The following is an 18306-nucleotide window of genomic DNA, read 5'->3' as shown; positions in this document are numbered from 1 at the left end:
CCAGGAAATGGTAGTGGGCAGGGGACAGGAAGGATTGAGGAGGTTAGGCCCAAAGAGACATATGGCATCAGGTACAGGAGACCAGATGGCAAACTGGTCCTTGTTTTGGAGTTAGAGGAAATAGACAGTGAATTCTTCTCGGGGCCTGGGGCCATGGGAAAAAGCAGTTTTGGCAATATCCTCCACCAAGGATAGATACCCCAACCCTGATGACTAGTCAAGCTATCTATGAACACAGCTTGTATCTGTGTCTCTGCTCACATAATTCCTCATTCCCAACCCATCCCATTCCATTCCCATCTTTCAACAATCTTCCATTTCCTAAAGGCCCAGCTTCAAAACTACTTCCTTGGGATTATCACCATTTCCTTCATACCCACATTACTATAATACCTTTAGAATTAATAAAGCAATACAAGTTGGAAATTCTCATTTCAAAGGTAAGAAACTGAGGCTCTGAGAAGGTAAATACTTTCTCTAAGGTTGGTTGGCACAGTGGATAGAGTGTCAGGCCTGAAGTAAGAAAGACTCATCTTCCTGAATTAGAATCTGGCCTTAGATACTTACTAATTGTGTGATGTGGGCAAGTCACTTAACCCTGTTTGCTTCAGTTTCCTCATCTGTAAAATGGACTGGAAAAGGAAATTGAAAACTGCTCCAGTATCTTTACCAAGAAAACCCCAAATGGGGTCACAAAAGATCAGATACAAATGTAATGACTGAACAACAAAAGGTTATGTAATTGATATGAGACCCAAGATGAAATCCAGGCTTCCTGATTTGAATGGAGTCAAGTCTTTCTACTATACCCCTTAAATTGTGAACTCAAAGAAGGGAGGAATGGAATTTTAGTTCTCTTTATATCTTTTCTGGTACTTCACAAAGTGTGCCATATACTGTAAGCAACTGAGAAATGCTTGTTGAAGTTAAGGCAACTATTATCTCTTACATCTTTTTTTTTTTTGTTTTGTTTTGTTTTTAGGTTTTTTCAAGGCAAATGGGGTTAAGTGGCTTGCCCAAGGCCACATGGCTAAGTAATTATTAAGTGTCTGAGACTGGATTTGAACCCAGGTACTCCTGACTCCAAGGCCGGTGCTTTATCCACTACACCACCTAGCCGCCCCTATCTCTTACATCTTAACATCTTTCATAACTGATAACTAGAGAAATGAAAATTGAAGCAACTATGATGCTCTACCTTATATCCATCAGGTTGGCAATGATAATAGAACAGAAAAATGACAACTGTTAGAGGAAGACAGGCACATCTGATGCCCTTTGGTAGAGCTATGAATTGATCTGATCAGGAATTTGAAAATAGACCCCCAAAATTCTTTTACCCAGCAATATCACTACTAGGATTAAACTCCCAAGAAATTAAAGAAAGAGGGAGAAAAGGTCCATATGTACCAAAAGATTTCTAGGAGTTCCTTTTCTGGTGACAAAAAAGTGGAAACTAAGGGGTGTCCATCTATTTGGGTAGGGCCAAACAAATGAGGGTCTGTGAATGTGATGGACTACTATTGTGAAAGGGGTGGTTTTAGAGGAACTTGGAAGACATATCAACGAAGCAGAGTGAAGTGGAAATAATCAAGAGAACAATTCACAAAGAAACAACTGCAAGATTAGGAACTCTGATCAATGACATGATCAACCACAAATACAGAAGACAAATGTAGAAATATGTTACCTACCCCCTGACAGAGAGGTGATTGATTTAGTGCACTGAACTAGTCATTTTGGGGGAGGGAGGGGAGATGTGACAAATTCAGGAATTTTCTTTTTGTTCAACTATGAATACTTGTTACCAGTATTTTTTTCCTTTTCCTCTACGGATGGAGGTGAGAAGGTAAGAAAATAAATTTTGGTTAAATAACAAATTTAAATAACGATTTAAAAATTATTATGTAGGGCTATCCTGAGGCAAAGGGGTAAAATAAGGAATACCTTATATATTAAAATAAGAAGTATGAAAGTACCCCACTTCTCTTTTCTGAGCCCCCTTTATCCCCTTATCAGTGTCCAGGTCCCTCATGTTGTCTCTAGACTTTTCCTTCAGGGTTGAAAGTGATCCAAAAGACTTACATGAACAAAAGGAAGCAAGCAGAATCAGAAGAGCATGGAACATTAACAGCAATATTGTGTAATGATCAACTGTGAATGACTTAGCTATTCTCAATAATACAATGATCTAAAACAATTCCAAAGGACTCATGATTCCAAAGGACAAAGAGAAATTCTATCTACCTCCAGAGAAAGAATCACTAGTGTCTGAATACAGACACCTTTTTCTTTCTTTTTCTTTCTTTCTTTGTTTTCCTCCATTCTCTATTTCCTTTCTTCCTTTCTCTTTCTTTTTACTTTCTTTCTTTCTTCCTCCCTTCCTTTCTCTCCCTTCCTTCCTTTCTCTTTCTCTTCCTCCCTTCTCTTACTTTCCTTCTTTCCTTTTTCTTCCTTTTTACTTCCTTCCTTTCTTCTTTTCTCTCTTTCTTCCTTCCTTTCTCTTCCTTTCTCTTTCTTCCTTCTTTTCTCTTTCTTTTCTCTTTCTTCCTTCCTTTCCTCCTTCCTTCCTTTCTTTTTCTTTCTTTCTTCCTTCCTTTCTTTCTTCATTTCTCTTCCTTCCTTTTTCTTTCTTTCTTTCCTTCCTTTCCCTTTTTTCTTTCTCTTTCTTTGTCTCTTTTTCCTTCCTTTCTCTCTCTTTCTTTCTTTCCTTTCTCTTTCTCTTCCTCCCTTCTCTCTCTTTCTTTCCTTTCTTCCTTTCTCTCTCTCTCTTCCTTCCTTCCTTCCTTCCTTCCTTCCTTACTTCCTTCCTTCCTTCCTTCCTTCCTTCCTTTCTCTTCCTTCCTCTCCTCTCTCTTTCTCTCTTTTTTCTTTCCTTCCTTTCACTTTCTCTTTCTTTCTTTCTTTCCTTCTTTCTTTCTTTCTTTCTTTCTTTCTTTCTTTCTTTCCTTTTTTCTTTTTCTTCCTTCCTTCCTTCCTTTCTCTCTCTCTCTTTCTTCCTTTCTCTTTCTTTTTTCTTTCTCTTTCTCTTTTCTTTTTATTTCTCTCTGTTTTTTCTTCCTTCCTTTTTCTTATTTATCTACTTATTTATTTGTTTGTTGATTTATTTTTCCTTTCTTTATTTCTCTATACAAAATGACTAATATGAAATGTTCAATATTAATGCACATATGTGACTATATTAGATTGCTCACTATCTCAGGGAAAGACAGGAGAGAAAAGAAGGAGGGATAGAATTTGAAACTCAAACAATGAATGTTAAAAATGTTGTTACATGCAATTAAGGAATTTTTTTTAAAAAAAAGAGTGATCTGAGTTGTTAATAGTATTTTATCAGTAAGACACTTAATTATAGTATTTGCTGTTTTCTTTCAAAATTATCAATTTTTTTTAAATGAGCCTCCTTTTCCTTGATCCTGACTCTATTCTGTGTCCTGTCCTGGCTTCAGCTGGCTATCGTCATATCATTCTCCTCTCTGCTCTTGCCCTTAATTTGGACACGCTTAGAAATGTAAGAACTCATGGATCCTCTTATGAGCATATAGTCAAATAATGCAGATGACACAGATCCAGGAGGGATAGTTAAAACATTAGATGATACATTTAGGACCCAAAAAACTCTCACCAAGTTAGACTTCAGGTTGAATCTAATTAGATTATACTTTATAGCAATAAATGCTATAAAGATGAAGAGGAAAAGTAGAAGAAAAGAGAAGAATGAAGAAGAAAAGTAAAAGAAGAAGAAGTGAGAAACAGAGAATAACAGAGAGAGAGACAAAGAAATAGAGATACAAAGAGGACAGAGACAGTGAAAGACAAAGAGAGACAGAGGAGGAGGAACAGGAAGAATAGGTAGGTAGTTGTCTGTCTATAAAGATCAGGAAGTTCTTTTTTTTTTTAGTACTTTAAAGATTTTATTTATTTTGAGTTTTACAATTTTTCCCCTAATCTTAGTTCCCTTCCCCCACCCCCTCACAGAAGGCAATTTGCCAGTCTTTACATTGTTTTCCATGGTATACATTGATCCATATTGAATGTGATGAGAGAGAAATCATATCCTTAAGGAAGAAACAAAGTATAAGAGATAGCAAGATCAGACAATAAGATATCAATTTTTTTTTCTAAATTTAAGACAGTAGTCCTTGGTCTTTGTTCAAACTCCACAGTTGTTTCTCTGGATACAAATGGTATTCTCCTTTGCAGAAAGCCCCAAATTGTCCCTGATTGTTGCACTGATGGAATGAGCAAGTCCATCAAGGTTGATCATTGCACCCATGCTGCTGTTAGGGTGTACAGTATTTTTCTAGTTCTGCTCATCTCACTCAGCATCAGTTCATGCAAATCCCTCCAGGCTTCCCTGAATTCCCAATCCCTCCTGGTTTCTAATAGAACAATAGTGTTCCATGACATACATATACCACAGTTTGCTAAGCCCTTCCCCAATTGAAGAACATTTACTTGATTTCCAATTCTTTGCCACCACAAACAGGGCTGCTATGAATATTTTTGTACAAGTGATGTTTTTACCCTTTTTCATCATCTCTTCAGGGTATAGACCCAGTAGTGGTATTGCTGGATCAAAGTGTATGCACATTTTTTGTTGCCCTTTGGGCATAGTTCTCCAGAAAGGTTGGATGAGTTCACAGCTTCACCAACAATGTAATAGTGTCCCAGATTTCCCACAACCCTTCCAACAATGATCATTATCCTTTCTGGTCATATTGGCTAGTCTGAGAAGTGTGAGGTAGTATCTTAGAGAAGCTTTAATTTGCATTTCTCTAATAAGTAATGATTTAGAGCAATTTTTCATATGACTATGGATTGCTTTGATCTCCTCATCTGTAAATTGCCTTTGCATATCCTTTGACCATTTGTCAATTGGGGAATGGCTCTCTGTATAGTTTAGAAATGAGTCCTTTTTTAGAAACATTAGTTGTAAAGATTGTTTCCTAGCTTACTACATTTCTTTTGATCTTGGTTACAGTGGTTTTGTCTGTGCAAAAGCTTTTTAATTTAATGTAATTGAAATCATCTAGTTTGTTTTTAGTTATGTTCTCCATCTCTTCCTTAGTCGTAAACTGCTTCCCTTTCCATAGATCTGACAGGTAAACTAACCCTTGATCTTCTAGTTTGCTTATAGCATTTTTTTTATGTCTAAATCCTGTATCCATTTGGATTTTATCTTGGTATAGGGTGTGAGGTGTTGGTCTAATCTAAGTTTCTTCCATACTGACTTCCAATTTTTCCAGCAGTTTTTATCAAAGAGAGAGTTTTTATCCAATAGCTGGACTCTTTAGGTTTATCAAACAGCAGATTACTATAATCATTTCCTGCTATTGCACCTAGTCTATTCCACTGGTCTACCACTCTATTTCTTAGCCAATACCAGACAGTTTTGATGACTGATGCTTTATAATATAATTTAGATCAGGTAGGTTTAAGCCACCTCTTTTGCACTTTTTTTCATTAAATCCCTGGAAATTTTTGACTTTTTATTTCTCCATATGAATTTACTTACATTTTTTTCTAACTTATTAAAGTAATGTTTTGGAATTTTGATTGGTAGGGCACTAAACAGGTAGTTTAGTTTTGGTAGAATTGTCATTTTTATTATATTAGCTCAACCTATCCATGAGCAGTTGACATTTGCCCAGTTATTTAAGTCTGATTTAATTTGTGTGAGAAACGTTTTATAATGGTTTTCAAAAAGTTTCTGAGTCTGCCTTGGCAAATAGACTCCCAGGTATTTTATATTGTCTGAGGTTACTTTGATTGGGATTTCTCTTTCTAGCTCTTCCTGCTGTATCTTGCTAGTTATATACAGAAAAGCTGAGGATTTATGAGGTTTTATTTTATATACTGCAACTTTGCTAAAATTTCTAATTGTTTCCAGTAGTTTTTTGGATGATTTCCTGGGATTTTCTAGGTATACCATCATGTCATATGCAAAGAGTGAGAGTTTTGTTTCTTCCTTTCCAATTCTAATTCCTTCAATTTCTTTTTCTTCTCTTATTGCTGAAGCCAACATTTCTAATAAGATATTGAATAATAGTGGTGATAATGGGCATTCTTGTTTCACCCCAAGATCAGGGGTTTCTAATGGAATAGGGATGGAATAAGTTCAGTGAGTTAGAAGTGAGATATGATAATTATCAAAAGCTGACCTGATCCAAGATTACATTAGAAAGAATGTAGGGTTTAGAACTAGGTAGCTGGAAGTTCCACTACACTCTTTGATCAAACTAATTCTGGAATATTCTGTTTAATCCTAAATTATTAAGAAAGCCATAAATCATCTAGGAAGCACTCAGAAATAGGTAACCAGGATGGTGGGAGACCTTGAGGTCAGGGTATATCCAGAAAGATTAAAAAGGGGAAGGGAAGGAAAAAGAAAGCATTTATTAAACCTTTCTTGTCTATCAGGAATTGGAGTTAAGCTAGGATAATATTTACAAATATTATTTCATTTGATCAAGGAATTGCTCTGGATGTTTGATCAAGGATGTTTGCCCTGGATAAGAGAAGATTTAGAGAGAATAGCTATATTTAAGTACTTGAAGGGATGTTATGTGGAAAAGGGATTAGATCTACTCTGTTTGTCTTCTGGGAGCAGACCTAGGAAGAGGGACATTTCAGTTCAATGTAAGGACAAACTTCCAAATCATTAAATTATCCCATCATGAAATCAGCTACCTGGGGAAGTGGTGAGCTTCCTTTCCTGGGAAGTCTTGTTCACTTAGTATAGTGTCTGGCACAAACTAGGCACTTAATAAATGCTTACTGATTGACTGACTCAGGTAAAGACTGGATGATTACTTTTCCAGTGTATTCTAGAGGTATATTTGTTCAGGTGGGCCCACACAACTTTCTTCTTTGAAGCTGTCAAATTGCTGTAAAATATAATCTAATTAGATTCAACTCAAATCTTACTTGGTCAGAGCTTGACCCTAAATGTGTCATCTAATATGTTAACTAAATCCTCCTAGTTTTGGGTCACTTGCATTATTTGAGTACATGTAGATTGACCTTCCAACTCTGAGATTCTGTGAAATGTCAATCAACCACGTTTACTATGCTTTATATCCATGATGCTTATACAGTTTTGGAATCAAGAAGACTTCCTGAACAGTTCAAATCCAGCCTCACTCTTATTAGCTGTGTGACCCTGGGCAAGTCACTTAACTTCTTAATCTCAGTTTCCTTAACTGTATGATGAAGATAATAATAATAATAGTAATAATAATAATAATGAGCCACCTTTTGAGGTTAAGTAGAACAAATGAGATTTTATATATATACATATATATGTGTGTGTGTGTGTGTATGTGTGTGTGTGTATGTGTGTGCTGTTAACCTAGAATACTATCTAGAAGCTAGTTGTGATTATTACTATTATTATTGCAATTATTATTATCCATAGATTCTCAAAACTGGAAGAGATACAAGGAAACTAATTCCAGTTTGAACAAGAATTCTCTGTATAACATCCCTCCAGAAATGGGCATGCAAGTTTCCATTAAGATATTTAGACTGTAGGGAGTTTACTACCTCTCTGGTGGAAAAACTGTCTTTAGGTGACCAATCTAGCTGTTATAAAGTTTTTCTGTGTATTTAACTATTTGGTCTCTCTCTGCAACTTCTTCCCATGGCTCCTAATTCTTGTTGTTTATCCTTCATTCTCCAAGAGAACCAATGACATTATAAGGGTGATGTCTTGTAAGTGAATTGAATTTTAGTGAGACAGAGCTATGAAAAGGCGTTAGTCTTTGTCTCTCCTTCAGAGTCATTGAAATCCTTTGGCAAGACAAAGTTCAAGAGGATTGGTCACGATCCAGGATGAAATGAGGGTAGTTATTGAGAAGCATGAATCTTTTCCTGTTCCTGCATTGGTAGTGTCTTTGACAACTAGACAGAAGTCTTTAATTTGGTGCTTGAAGGGACTTAAACCCTTGAAGAACAAACTCGAGAAGACTCTTTGCCTAAAGAGCAGTTTGACATAATATATTCAAAGTACTTTGCATACCTTAAAGCTGTGGACATTTTAACTACTATCATCACACATCCCCTTTGCATTAGAGCAACTGATGTTCTTTTGTAAATATACTATAGGCAAAATCTGGAAGAGAGAAGCAGTTTGTGCTCTGAACTTAGGAACTTGATAACTTTTGGAATAGAATGGGCTTTGAACAGAATATTAACTAACCATCAGAACTGGAAAGTATCTAAAAAATTAAGCAAAGAATATTGGAGTTGCAAAGGACTTTCGAGATCATCCAGTCAACCTCTTCATATAACAGAGAACTAGAATAGAAACTTCCTGAGGTTGGGCACTATCTCGCATCGTATTTGTATTTACAGCACCTTGTACAGTGTCTGTCACATAGGTATTTAATGAATGTTTGTCCACAAGATCACAGATTTAGATATGGAAAAGATAGTAAAGATCAAGTCTTCCTTTTATAGCTGAGGGAGCTAAGGCTGTGAGAGATTTAAGTGACTTGCCAGCTAGTTAGTGGTCAAGGCAGGATTCTAACTTAGGTCTTCTTGAATCCAAGTCCAGCTGCTTCCCAAATGTAGATTGATTGCTCAAGATTATACAAGTTAACAGCTAAGATGGAATTTATCTTTAGGTTTTCACACCTCTGTCCTGTGTCTGTATGGTATAGGCTTCCTCTTATTGAGGATTAGATCCCACAGAAATAACGTTGATGATCTCTATGAAGCTACTCCTGTAGAGTCACTCCTATACCCCTGGGCATTAGTCAGGCTTACCAAAGAAGAGTATGATTTCAGGAGTACCTGGAAGGCCCTAATGCCCCGTCCTGTTGACCATCCCTTATATGGTACTTTTATTTCCTCAACTAAAGGCTTCTTTTTTTTCTGATTTTTTTTTTATTTAAAAGAAGGTTCCCCAGGACAAGTTGTTATCAGTCATTGAAACCTGAATCTGAATGAGGGATCCATGAACAAGTCTGGAAGTTATCTTGAGAAGATAGAGAAAGAAGACCATTTCTTTCTATGAAATAGAAATGAGGAGACTAATGTGTAGGGAAAATAGCATGGTAGGATTTAGAATTGGAATTTAGACCTGGAAGGGATGGAGGAAATTATCTAATCCAACACTTTCAATTTACAGAGCATTTCCCTTCTTTCCAGGAGGGAAAGAAATTTACCCCTAGGTAACCCAGAGGGCAGGATTATAACCCACAAGTCTCTTCCATTTCTATAGCATTTTAAAGCTTAAAATGTACATTCCTTATGATAGTCCTTAAGGCAGATCCAGGACATATTTTTATCTTCTAGGGAAGGAGAATAAGGTAGACATACTATGAGTTAGCAACTAAGCCAGGACTCAGACTCAGGTCTCCTGCTTCCTAATCCAGGTCTTTTTCTGTACAAATAGAGAGTCAGGAAGCAATTTCTGGGTTTCTTAGTTTTTCTTTGAATTAATCCTTCAAGAGGAACATAGGCCAAAGAATGGTCAGAATGGTTCATATGTCGCTAGGATGGTCACCTGACATCCCTCTTGAAATATTTTTATATAAGGGGAGGAAATGGGGAGATGGGTTGGGCATTTCTGCCTGTCAGTGGAAAGAGAAAGGACCATGAACCCTCCATGACTTTAGGCTGAAGGGAGATTTAGATAGAATGAGAGTCTTGTCAACTGATGCCCCAGGGGCAGCCTTGTCCCAACTATAAGAATGACTCACAGGATAAGCCTGGAGAATTGAAAAGAGCAATGGCATGCATAGGAGCCCAGAGGTGGGAGTTCTGGCACTGGAGCTGCCTCTCATTCACTCTGCGGCCTTGGACAAATTACTTTTCCTCTCTGGACTCTAGCGTCTTCCTCTGAAAAATGAGGGGATAAGGGGTTGAAACTAGATAATCTCTAGGATTCCTTTTCACTCTAATGGTGCAAGAGTCTAAGATGTGAACCCTTTTTTTTCATGTTGTTGTACATCCTTTGTTCTTAAAAAGGACCAATGAAATCATGAGGGAGATATTTTGACTTGCGTGTGAATTGGATTTAAGTGAGTCACAGCTGCACAAAGTCATCAACCTCACTTTCTTCCCCAGAATCATCAGAGTCCAGTGGTAAGACAAAGGTCAAGATGACTGGCACTGACCCAGGATGTAGTGGGAGACCTTGGGATTTTAAACTGAGGTGTTTTCTAGGTCTATTTATCTGAGGCAATGTCTATTTAGTGAATAAGAACTAAGGACTGAGACTGAAGATGGCCTAGTTTGCCATCAAAACAGAATCGGTCTGGGGGCAGCTAGGTGGCACAGTGGATAGAGCACGAGCCCTGAAGTCAGGAGTACCTGAGTTCAAATTCAACCTCAGACACTTAATAATTACCAAGTGGCCTTGGGCAAGCCACTTAACCCCATTTGCCTTGCAAAAAAAAAATCAGTCTGGAAGGAGAAGACCCTCAGTATTTCTGATCAGAACAATGCTGTCATAGGGAAAACATATTAGACTAGTTTGATATCATTTGAGAGAAGTAGGACCAATGAGGGGAAAGTCTTGCAGAGGGATTCCTGTTCAGAGAGGTGTTGGACCAGCTGCTTTCTCATGTTCCTTCCAACAGTAGGATTCTATGGCAACAGTAATGTCAACATAGACTTACTACCAAGAAAGCTGCTACCCCTACCCCAACTCATCAAGCTAATTTAATAGGCTCAGCAGAACATGATAGATTAATCAATTCACAGAATACTAAGCAAAGGATATCATGGAACTAGAAAGGATCTTAGAATATTTGTTAAGCATGTATTAAGATTGATTAATAAATGCTTGATAAGGAGAACATAGTGTGTCAGAGCTGAAAGGGAACCCAGAAGGACATCAGAAGCAAAGGAGGCCATGGCAGACTGAAAGGCAGGGACCCTGAATTCAAGTGCACCTTGGCAATTACCAGCTGTATGTAAGACTAGGGGTAAGCCATGGGATCATCCATTCAGACTGGAAAGGATCTTAGTTAGGAACCCTTAAGTCTAACCCATTATATAGATGAGGAAACTGAGGCATATAGAGACTAAGTGACCTACTCAAGGTGACAGAGGTAGTGTCTGAGGTGTGATTTGGGAGTTGAACCCAAGGTTTTCTTGACTCCCAATCCAGTCTCTATCCATTATGCCATTATATTTTGCAAATTATTTCAGGGGCAAATAAATGATTGCTTTTTTAATTAATCAAAAGTATTAGGGTGTAAGATCATTTTGTGAAGTTCACTGAAAAAAATTAAATTCAGGATAACTCTTATATTAGTCAGAATAGCTATCATTTCTATAAAGTTTTTAAGATTTGCAATAGCTTTTAAAAATTATCCCCTTTTATCCTTCTAACAGTCTTGGGAGTTGTTACTACCATAATTCCCTTTTCACTTAAGATAAAAACAGAGGTAGAAGGAGGTTAAGTGATTTGCCCAAGGTCACACAGAAAGTGTCTGAGGTCAGGTTTGAACTTAGGTCTTCCAGACTCTAAGCTGTATCACCAGCTGCCTGGATGACAAGGATGGTTTGTGCTGTTTCATCAATTTCTACATAATTTTGATTTCTTCCATTAGTTCTTTATATCTTGAAGGCTTTGTATTCCATGTAGTATGGAGATGAATATTCATCATCAATTAAAAAATTTTTGTGGGTCACTGTTATATTCAGGCAATTATCAGTAATGGTTGTGTCTATATAAATACTTCATTTATAGTCCAGTTTATTTGCTGAATTTTCAAGAATATTTTGGAATCTGCATTTGTAGAATAGGAATTTATGTATTTGATAGTCTATAAAAGATAAAAAGCTTCTGCTGGCCACCTGAATGGGTCTTTCTATTTACCTGAAAGGTAATAATTTTTTGGTAGCCTGAAGTGACAAGTTTCATGGTTTTTCTTCTTTCCTTTCATATTCTGTGCCAATAAATATCTGGACCCCTTAATGATAACATTTCTGTAATCTGATTGCAATGACCCAATCCTTAATCACTATCATAAACTCCTTCCTTTCTGTAAATAAGTGTGTAGGATTCAGCTCTTCATTCAATGCCTCTTTGTCCATTTATGGTGGATGCTGCCCAAAGACAGCCTTTGATTCCACACTTAGATGTTGACTACTTGATAAATTCCATCCAGAGGTAGATCACTTCAGGTTCCAAGGTTTGTACTGATTGTTCACCTTTACAATTACTTGGTGAATCTTCTCTTAGCTCTAGAAGCATTCAATATGATTTGTCAGGTGCTCTGAACATAAGATTGGAGATTTAGGGCTGGAAGGATTCTTAGAGGTCATTCAATCAAACCCCTCATTTTATATATGAGGAAACTGAGGTAATTAGAATCCCAAGAGTCTGATAAAGAACCTAATTTCCTCATTCCAGGACAACCCTCCTACCATATCACACTAGTAATAGGAGGAACCACAGAAAGAGACAATTAGCTAGAGATAAGTTCAAGTGCAAATCCTGCTTGGAGAAAAAAGACCATCTTATTGTCTTCTAGGAGCCCCCCTGAAGCCATATCTCTCCCCCAAAGGAAGGTCATAAGATTTCAAGACATTGATATAGAGATGGAGGGGACTTGTTTTGTCTCAACTTTCCCCAACCACCACAGCACAGGAGAAAAAGCCAGGGTTTGAGAGATGAAAGATCTGTGTTTTAAGTCTTATATACTGACTTGTATAACTTTGGAGCTCTTGATCTCAGTTTTCCCAATTCATAAAATGAAGGCTTGAACTAGATGATCTCTAAGGTCTGTGCCAGATCTAAATGCTATGCCCTGGTACAGTTCCTTCCAAATTTCACAAACATCCACTGTACCTATCATTTGTTGATGACTATTATTTGTTAGATGCACAGTGACATGTAAAGGAATACAGAGACAGTACATTGGAAAGCACATTAGGTCTTTTGTCAGAAACTCTGAGTTCATAAGCCAGCTCTCTTACTGCCCCGATGACTTCTGGCATTTAGAATTGTGGATGGAGTAGAGTTGGAAAGATTTGGATTCAGATGTCACTTCAGATAACTTGACCTTGGGCAAATTACTTCTGTATTTGTTTCATTTTCTTCATCTATTAAATTAAGGGGGTTGCACTTGATGGTGTACTGTAAGCTCCTTTACAGATTTAAGTTCTGTACTGTAATGATTTATGGCTTCTGGCCCCAGACTGACTAAAGTTAGGACACAGAGGGGTTTATTTTGGTCTTTCATGTGACCTTAGACCAGTCAGTTCCCTTCCCTAGGACTCTTTTCCCCCCCATCCACAAAATGACCACAATTCCTTTTCTTTCCTACCCCACAGGGCTTGTGGTGGGATGTGATGATATTCAGAAACCCTCTGAAGTATTTCAAGTCCACGGTCACCAGAGGGACCACTCCAATCACCAACAAATCCCCTTTCCCAGATGCTATTCCCTTGTGACAATGTTGGCTCTGCCCCAGGGCTTGGGGGGAAACCCCAGTTGGGGCTCTTCCAGTCCCCTCAATTAGCCTTCAAACAATCAGCATCAAGGGCTAAACAAGACCCCATTTTACACCCAGGCCTGACTTCCCATCCCTGGGAAGCCCCAGCATATTTCAAGGGAAATGGATCCATCTGCTTCTCATTAACTCACACTTAAGTCATCAAAATGTTGTTTTGTAAGAGACACTTGAGTTCCAAGCAGCCTTTCTCAAGTCTTTTTGTCTTCGAAACAGAAAATTGCATTTTGCCAGTTCCTAATGACTCCTGAGCCGAGGAGTCTCACTTCTGACCCAGGACCAAGGACCCAGGAGGCTTCTATGGGTATGAGCTTGGCGTCATCCTAGTCTCTTGCATAAGGCACACACAAGTCATTTCTTCCGAATTCAGGTTGGTTTCTGACCAGATCGAACCACAGTGGCATTTTGGGGCTAATGACTGTGTGATGAAGGGAAGTGGGGAGGGAGAAAGTTAAAAAAAAAGTCCCTGGATTCAGTCAGGAGATCTGTATTCAAGTTCCAATGCTACTACTAACTTAGATATGTGAACTTCAGCTAATGATGGAACCTCTGTGGGCCACAATTGTTCCACTGTTACAAAAAAGGATGTTGGTGGGGGCATGGATAGGAGAAAGGACATTAACTTTGGGGTCAGGGAGTCTAGGTTTATAATGCCAACTCAACTTTTCTAAATGTCCATGAGGTAGGTGACAACTGAGAATTCTCATAGCTCAAAGTCTTATGATTGGAAGGTCTCTTCTAGCTCTGATAGTCTATCAGATGATTAGGTCATAAAATTTAGGTGGAACAAAATCCTTTTGTTAGAGGCATCTAGATGTAACAGTGGACTGAGCACTGACTAGACCTCTAGCTGGGAAGATCTAAGCTCAAATATTGGCTTCAGACACTAGCTGTGTGACCCTGGGCAAGTCACTTAACTTCTGTGTGCCTCAGTTTTCTATTCCTTTAAAATGGAGATAATTATAGAACCCACCCCTTAGGGTTGTTGTGAAGATAAAATGACATGACATTTGTAAAAATGCTTCTCAGATAGCAGATCTTTAAAAATGCTTCTTTTCTTCTTTCCTTTAGACTAGTGGAATCTGGGTTTTCTGTGTGTTTTGTATGTCTGTGTATGCATGTGGGGAGGGATTCTTGAAACATTTCTGGGGCAAATATGCCAGTTTTATGAGAGACAGCATAACTCCTTCTACCAAAGGATGAGACCAGAAATATTGACCATTCCATAATCCTCTGCCAACTCTAAGGGAAGTAGAATTAGAATTCTTTAATTCTTATATTTCAGAGATAGAAGAGATTTTAGAACATGGAACATCAGAGCTGGAAAGGATCTTAGAGATAATCTAGTGCATCCTCTGCATTTTACACATGGGAAAAGGAGATCAAGAGAGCAAATGACTGGTTCAAAATTATACAAATCAGTGATAGAGACAGAACTAAAATTCAGGTCTCTGAGTCTTAGTCACTGGTTCCTTCCCTTGGGCCATGCAAAGTTTTCAGTTGTAACCTAATTTGTCATCACTTGCAATGCCCTTGCCTCCTTTCTTCTCTAGGCTGCCTATTCCACATACATACATACAAACAACAGATATGTGTATGTGTGTGTGTGTGTGTGTAATGTGTATATGTATATATAAATTTATATTTATGTATAATTCCAGACTTTGCCCTATTTGGTTCCAACCTACAAGCCTAATCTCCTGTTCAAAACACACCCTTTGTTTCTGCCAGACAAATCTCCTAGCAGTCTTTGCCATGTACAATACCACATTTATGGCTTCTCTGTCATTAGAATAATTCAATTCCATTACCTCCCTTATAGGGCTATGTGAGATCAATCAATCAGCAAGTTTTTATTAGACATTTTCCAGGGACTGTACTGGGTTCTGGAAATACAAGTACAAAGGATGAGGTAATCCTTAGTACTTCATAAAATTAAAAATGCTAAAGAAATGTGTATTTTTTTTTTCATTCTAGGCCACCTTAATCTTTCTCTTCTTCTCTCCCATCCTATTTGATGATGATGGTACTGATGATAATAAGTACTGCCATTTTTCACAACAGTCTTAGGCAGTGGATAGTGTAAGTATGATTTTACAAAGAATAAACTGAGCTTGAAGAATGAAGACTTGCCCAAGGTTACACTGCTCAACAAATGTCAGAACCAGGATATGAACCCAAGTCTTCTGACTACAAATCCAAGACTACAGTTAAGGTATGATACAATGGAAAAGACCAAATTGGGTTTGTAGTCAATTTACAATCACATACCTGCGTTCAAATCTTGCTTCTATCATTTATTATCTATGTCATTTTGGACGGTGTCATTATGTCACCTGGCCTCTTCTTATCTCAGTTTCTATGATCGTGCTGCCTCTCAAGACTCAGATCATGTCTCATCTCCAGGAAGTTTTCCCTGGCTACCCTAATCCTCAGTGGGCTGCTCTCTCTACTAGCTTCCTATGACCCTACAAAGTTCACATGACAAGTCAATAACTAGCATTTGCTAAGGACCTATTATGTACCAGGAACTGTTGGGCATGGCTAATGCATTTGTTTGGATGGTTTATAACTATTTCTCAAGTGTTAGTCTTTGTGAGCAGGCTATAGGTTTCATGGGTCTGGGGAGCATATATTTTGTCATATCCATTAGATAAAGTTATAAGAAAGACAACTTCCATGACAGCTTGTGAATAACAGGTGTTTTGACATTATTGATAATTGCTTTCATTTCTACAAGTCCTTTTAAAATTTCAGATCAATTTCCTCAGAGAAGCCTTGCAAGGAAGACAATGTCAGAGTTGTTACCTTCACTGTAGAGATGAAGAAACTGAGGATCAGAGACTTGAACGTCTCTGGATCTGGAATCAGGGAAACCTGAGTTCAAATCTAACTTTGCATTTCATTACTTGACTGTTGGTCACGTCACTAAACCTCAATAGGCCTGCACTATAAAATGAAAACTTGGACTGGTTGATCTCTGAAGTCTTTTCTAATTTCAAATCTATGGCCCTCTGATTTCAATAGTCAACAGTGAGTAGTAGATAGCAGAGGTATGATTGAATCGAATCTATCATTGCAAAGGATTTTGACTCCAAATGCTAATATACCATGATGTTGTATTATAACACAATAATTAATCTTCAAACCCCTATGTGACAGTCATTTAAGATGCAGCAGCTTCAAATCATTTTATCTGTTTGCTTGAAATAAGGCTGCACATTATATATAATGGTATCTTATATATGTACCCAACCTTCTACACCTGATTCTAATTAAGGTCAGACACACCAAGTGGTTTCTCCTGTCCCAAACACCTTGACAACTGCTGATTTCAGATTCTCAGATAGAAAATACAGAAAAGGAACCATCTTCCTCATTTCTTTCAACAGACATTCTTGAAGTCAGAAATCTATATCCACTCTCATTCTAGTTACATCTCCTTAGTTCAGTCCATCCAACATAGTAGAAAGAATGCTGAATATGAACTCAGAAAACCCAGATGCCAGACCCGACTCCACTATTTCATGGACATAAAAGTGATCTTAACAATTTTCCCTCTTTAGGCCTCCTTTTTCTTCTATAAAATGGAAATGATTATCCCTGTCTTGATCATCTCAAGAGAAGTAAAGAGATGATGAATTTAAGAATACTGTATAACCAGAAAATGCTATATAAATATGAAGGATTATTCTAACCACTGACCTCCAGCTCATCTGCAATATTTAGAATCCACATTCAGAGAACATAGAATGTCAGTGTCATAAAGAACCTTAAAACATACAATATCAGAGCTGAAAAGACCCTTAGGACATAGAATATTAGTGTCAAAAGGTACCTTAGAACATATAAAGATAGAATTGGAAGAGACCTTAAAGATCTGATTTAGTTCAACTCCCTTCTTTTCCATATGATAAAATTAAGATCCATAGAAGGGAGAAGTACCAAGATGATACCGTGAATTAGTAGCTAATCTGGTACAGGAGCCCAAGCTCCTTAACTCCCATTTTAGGACTCTCGAACTAATCTGCTTATCTCTTCTTTACCCTGAATGCTGGGACCAGCTCCTTTGACCCTGGCTTATGGTGGATAGTCTTCAGCAAATTTGTGTTCCATGTTTTCCCGATGAACTCGGGGAAAGGGATGGGGAGGGTTGAGCTGAGGGAAGCAGTAAGGATGTGAAAAGAGAGCAGGTCCAGAACCCCTTTCCCAGTTGTCCCCAAGACCAGGGACCATACCTTGTTTCTTGCTGTGGCTTAGGGTGAACATTTCCACAGCGTCCCCAAATAGCAGCAGTATGAGCAGGATCCAGGGCATCTGGACAGCAATCGTGGTGGGCAGGGGAAGAGTCAGATCATCCAGTCGGCGGGTGGAGGAGGTGGGAGGGCTCTTGCCAGATGCTGACAGAGGGCCAGAGGGAGGGAGAGGTGGCAATAGGAAAGGGGGCTCTAATGTAAGTGGCTCACCAAGCCCTCAGCACTAGAGGGCTAGTCTGACTCTAGAGGGGACTCTGAAGGGACCCAGAGTTCAGGGTGGCATGAAGGGTGGGGTGGTCACAGGCAGCTGGCTATTAAGCGCCTTTGGGAGGCATGTCCTGGAGGGCTGTAGAAGGGCTATGGTCAGTCTGTTCTCCACATCCCCTGGCTTTATAAGCCAAACCTTCCTCCAGTCCCACTTCCCAGGAGGAGAAGCTGAGCCACCCCCCCGGCTGCCAGCCACCCCTCAGGAGGGCAAACCTGGGACCAAACTGGCTGCTGTTGGCTGCTCTTCAGTCAGTCTTGGCCTGAGCCCCCAGTCCTGCTGCCTGCCCGCCTGAGGCGGGAGCCAG

At 38.6% G+C, this 18306-nt stretch overlaps 1 protein-coding gene across 1 annotated transcript in view; it reads right to left on the bottom strand.

Annotated features, from left to right (window-relative positions):
• The window catches only part of RSPO4 (R-spondin 4), a 37297-nt gene extending 19502 nt beyond the window's left edge, over positions 1–17795 (bottom strand). Inside the window, 1 exon segment of the mRNA XM_074200998.1 lies at positions 17717–17795. Coding sequence (XP_074057099.1) covers positions 17717–17795 — 79 coding nt within the window.
• Between the last annotated feature and the right edge of the window lie 511 nt (positions 17796–18306).

This window comes from Macrotis lagotis, chromosome 1 (assembly GCF_037893015.1).
Source record: "Macrotis lagotis isolate mMagLag1 chromosome 1, bilby.v1.9.chrom.fasta, whole genome shotgun sequence".
Taxonomy (NCBI): Eukaryota; Metazoa; Chordata; class Mammalia; order Peramelemorphia; family Peramelidae; genus Macrotis; species Macrotis lagotis.
The sequence above is the reverse complement of the archived record's forward strand: the minus strand, read 5'-3'. Positions and strand labels throughout refer to the sequence as shown.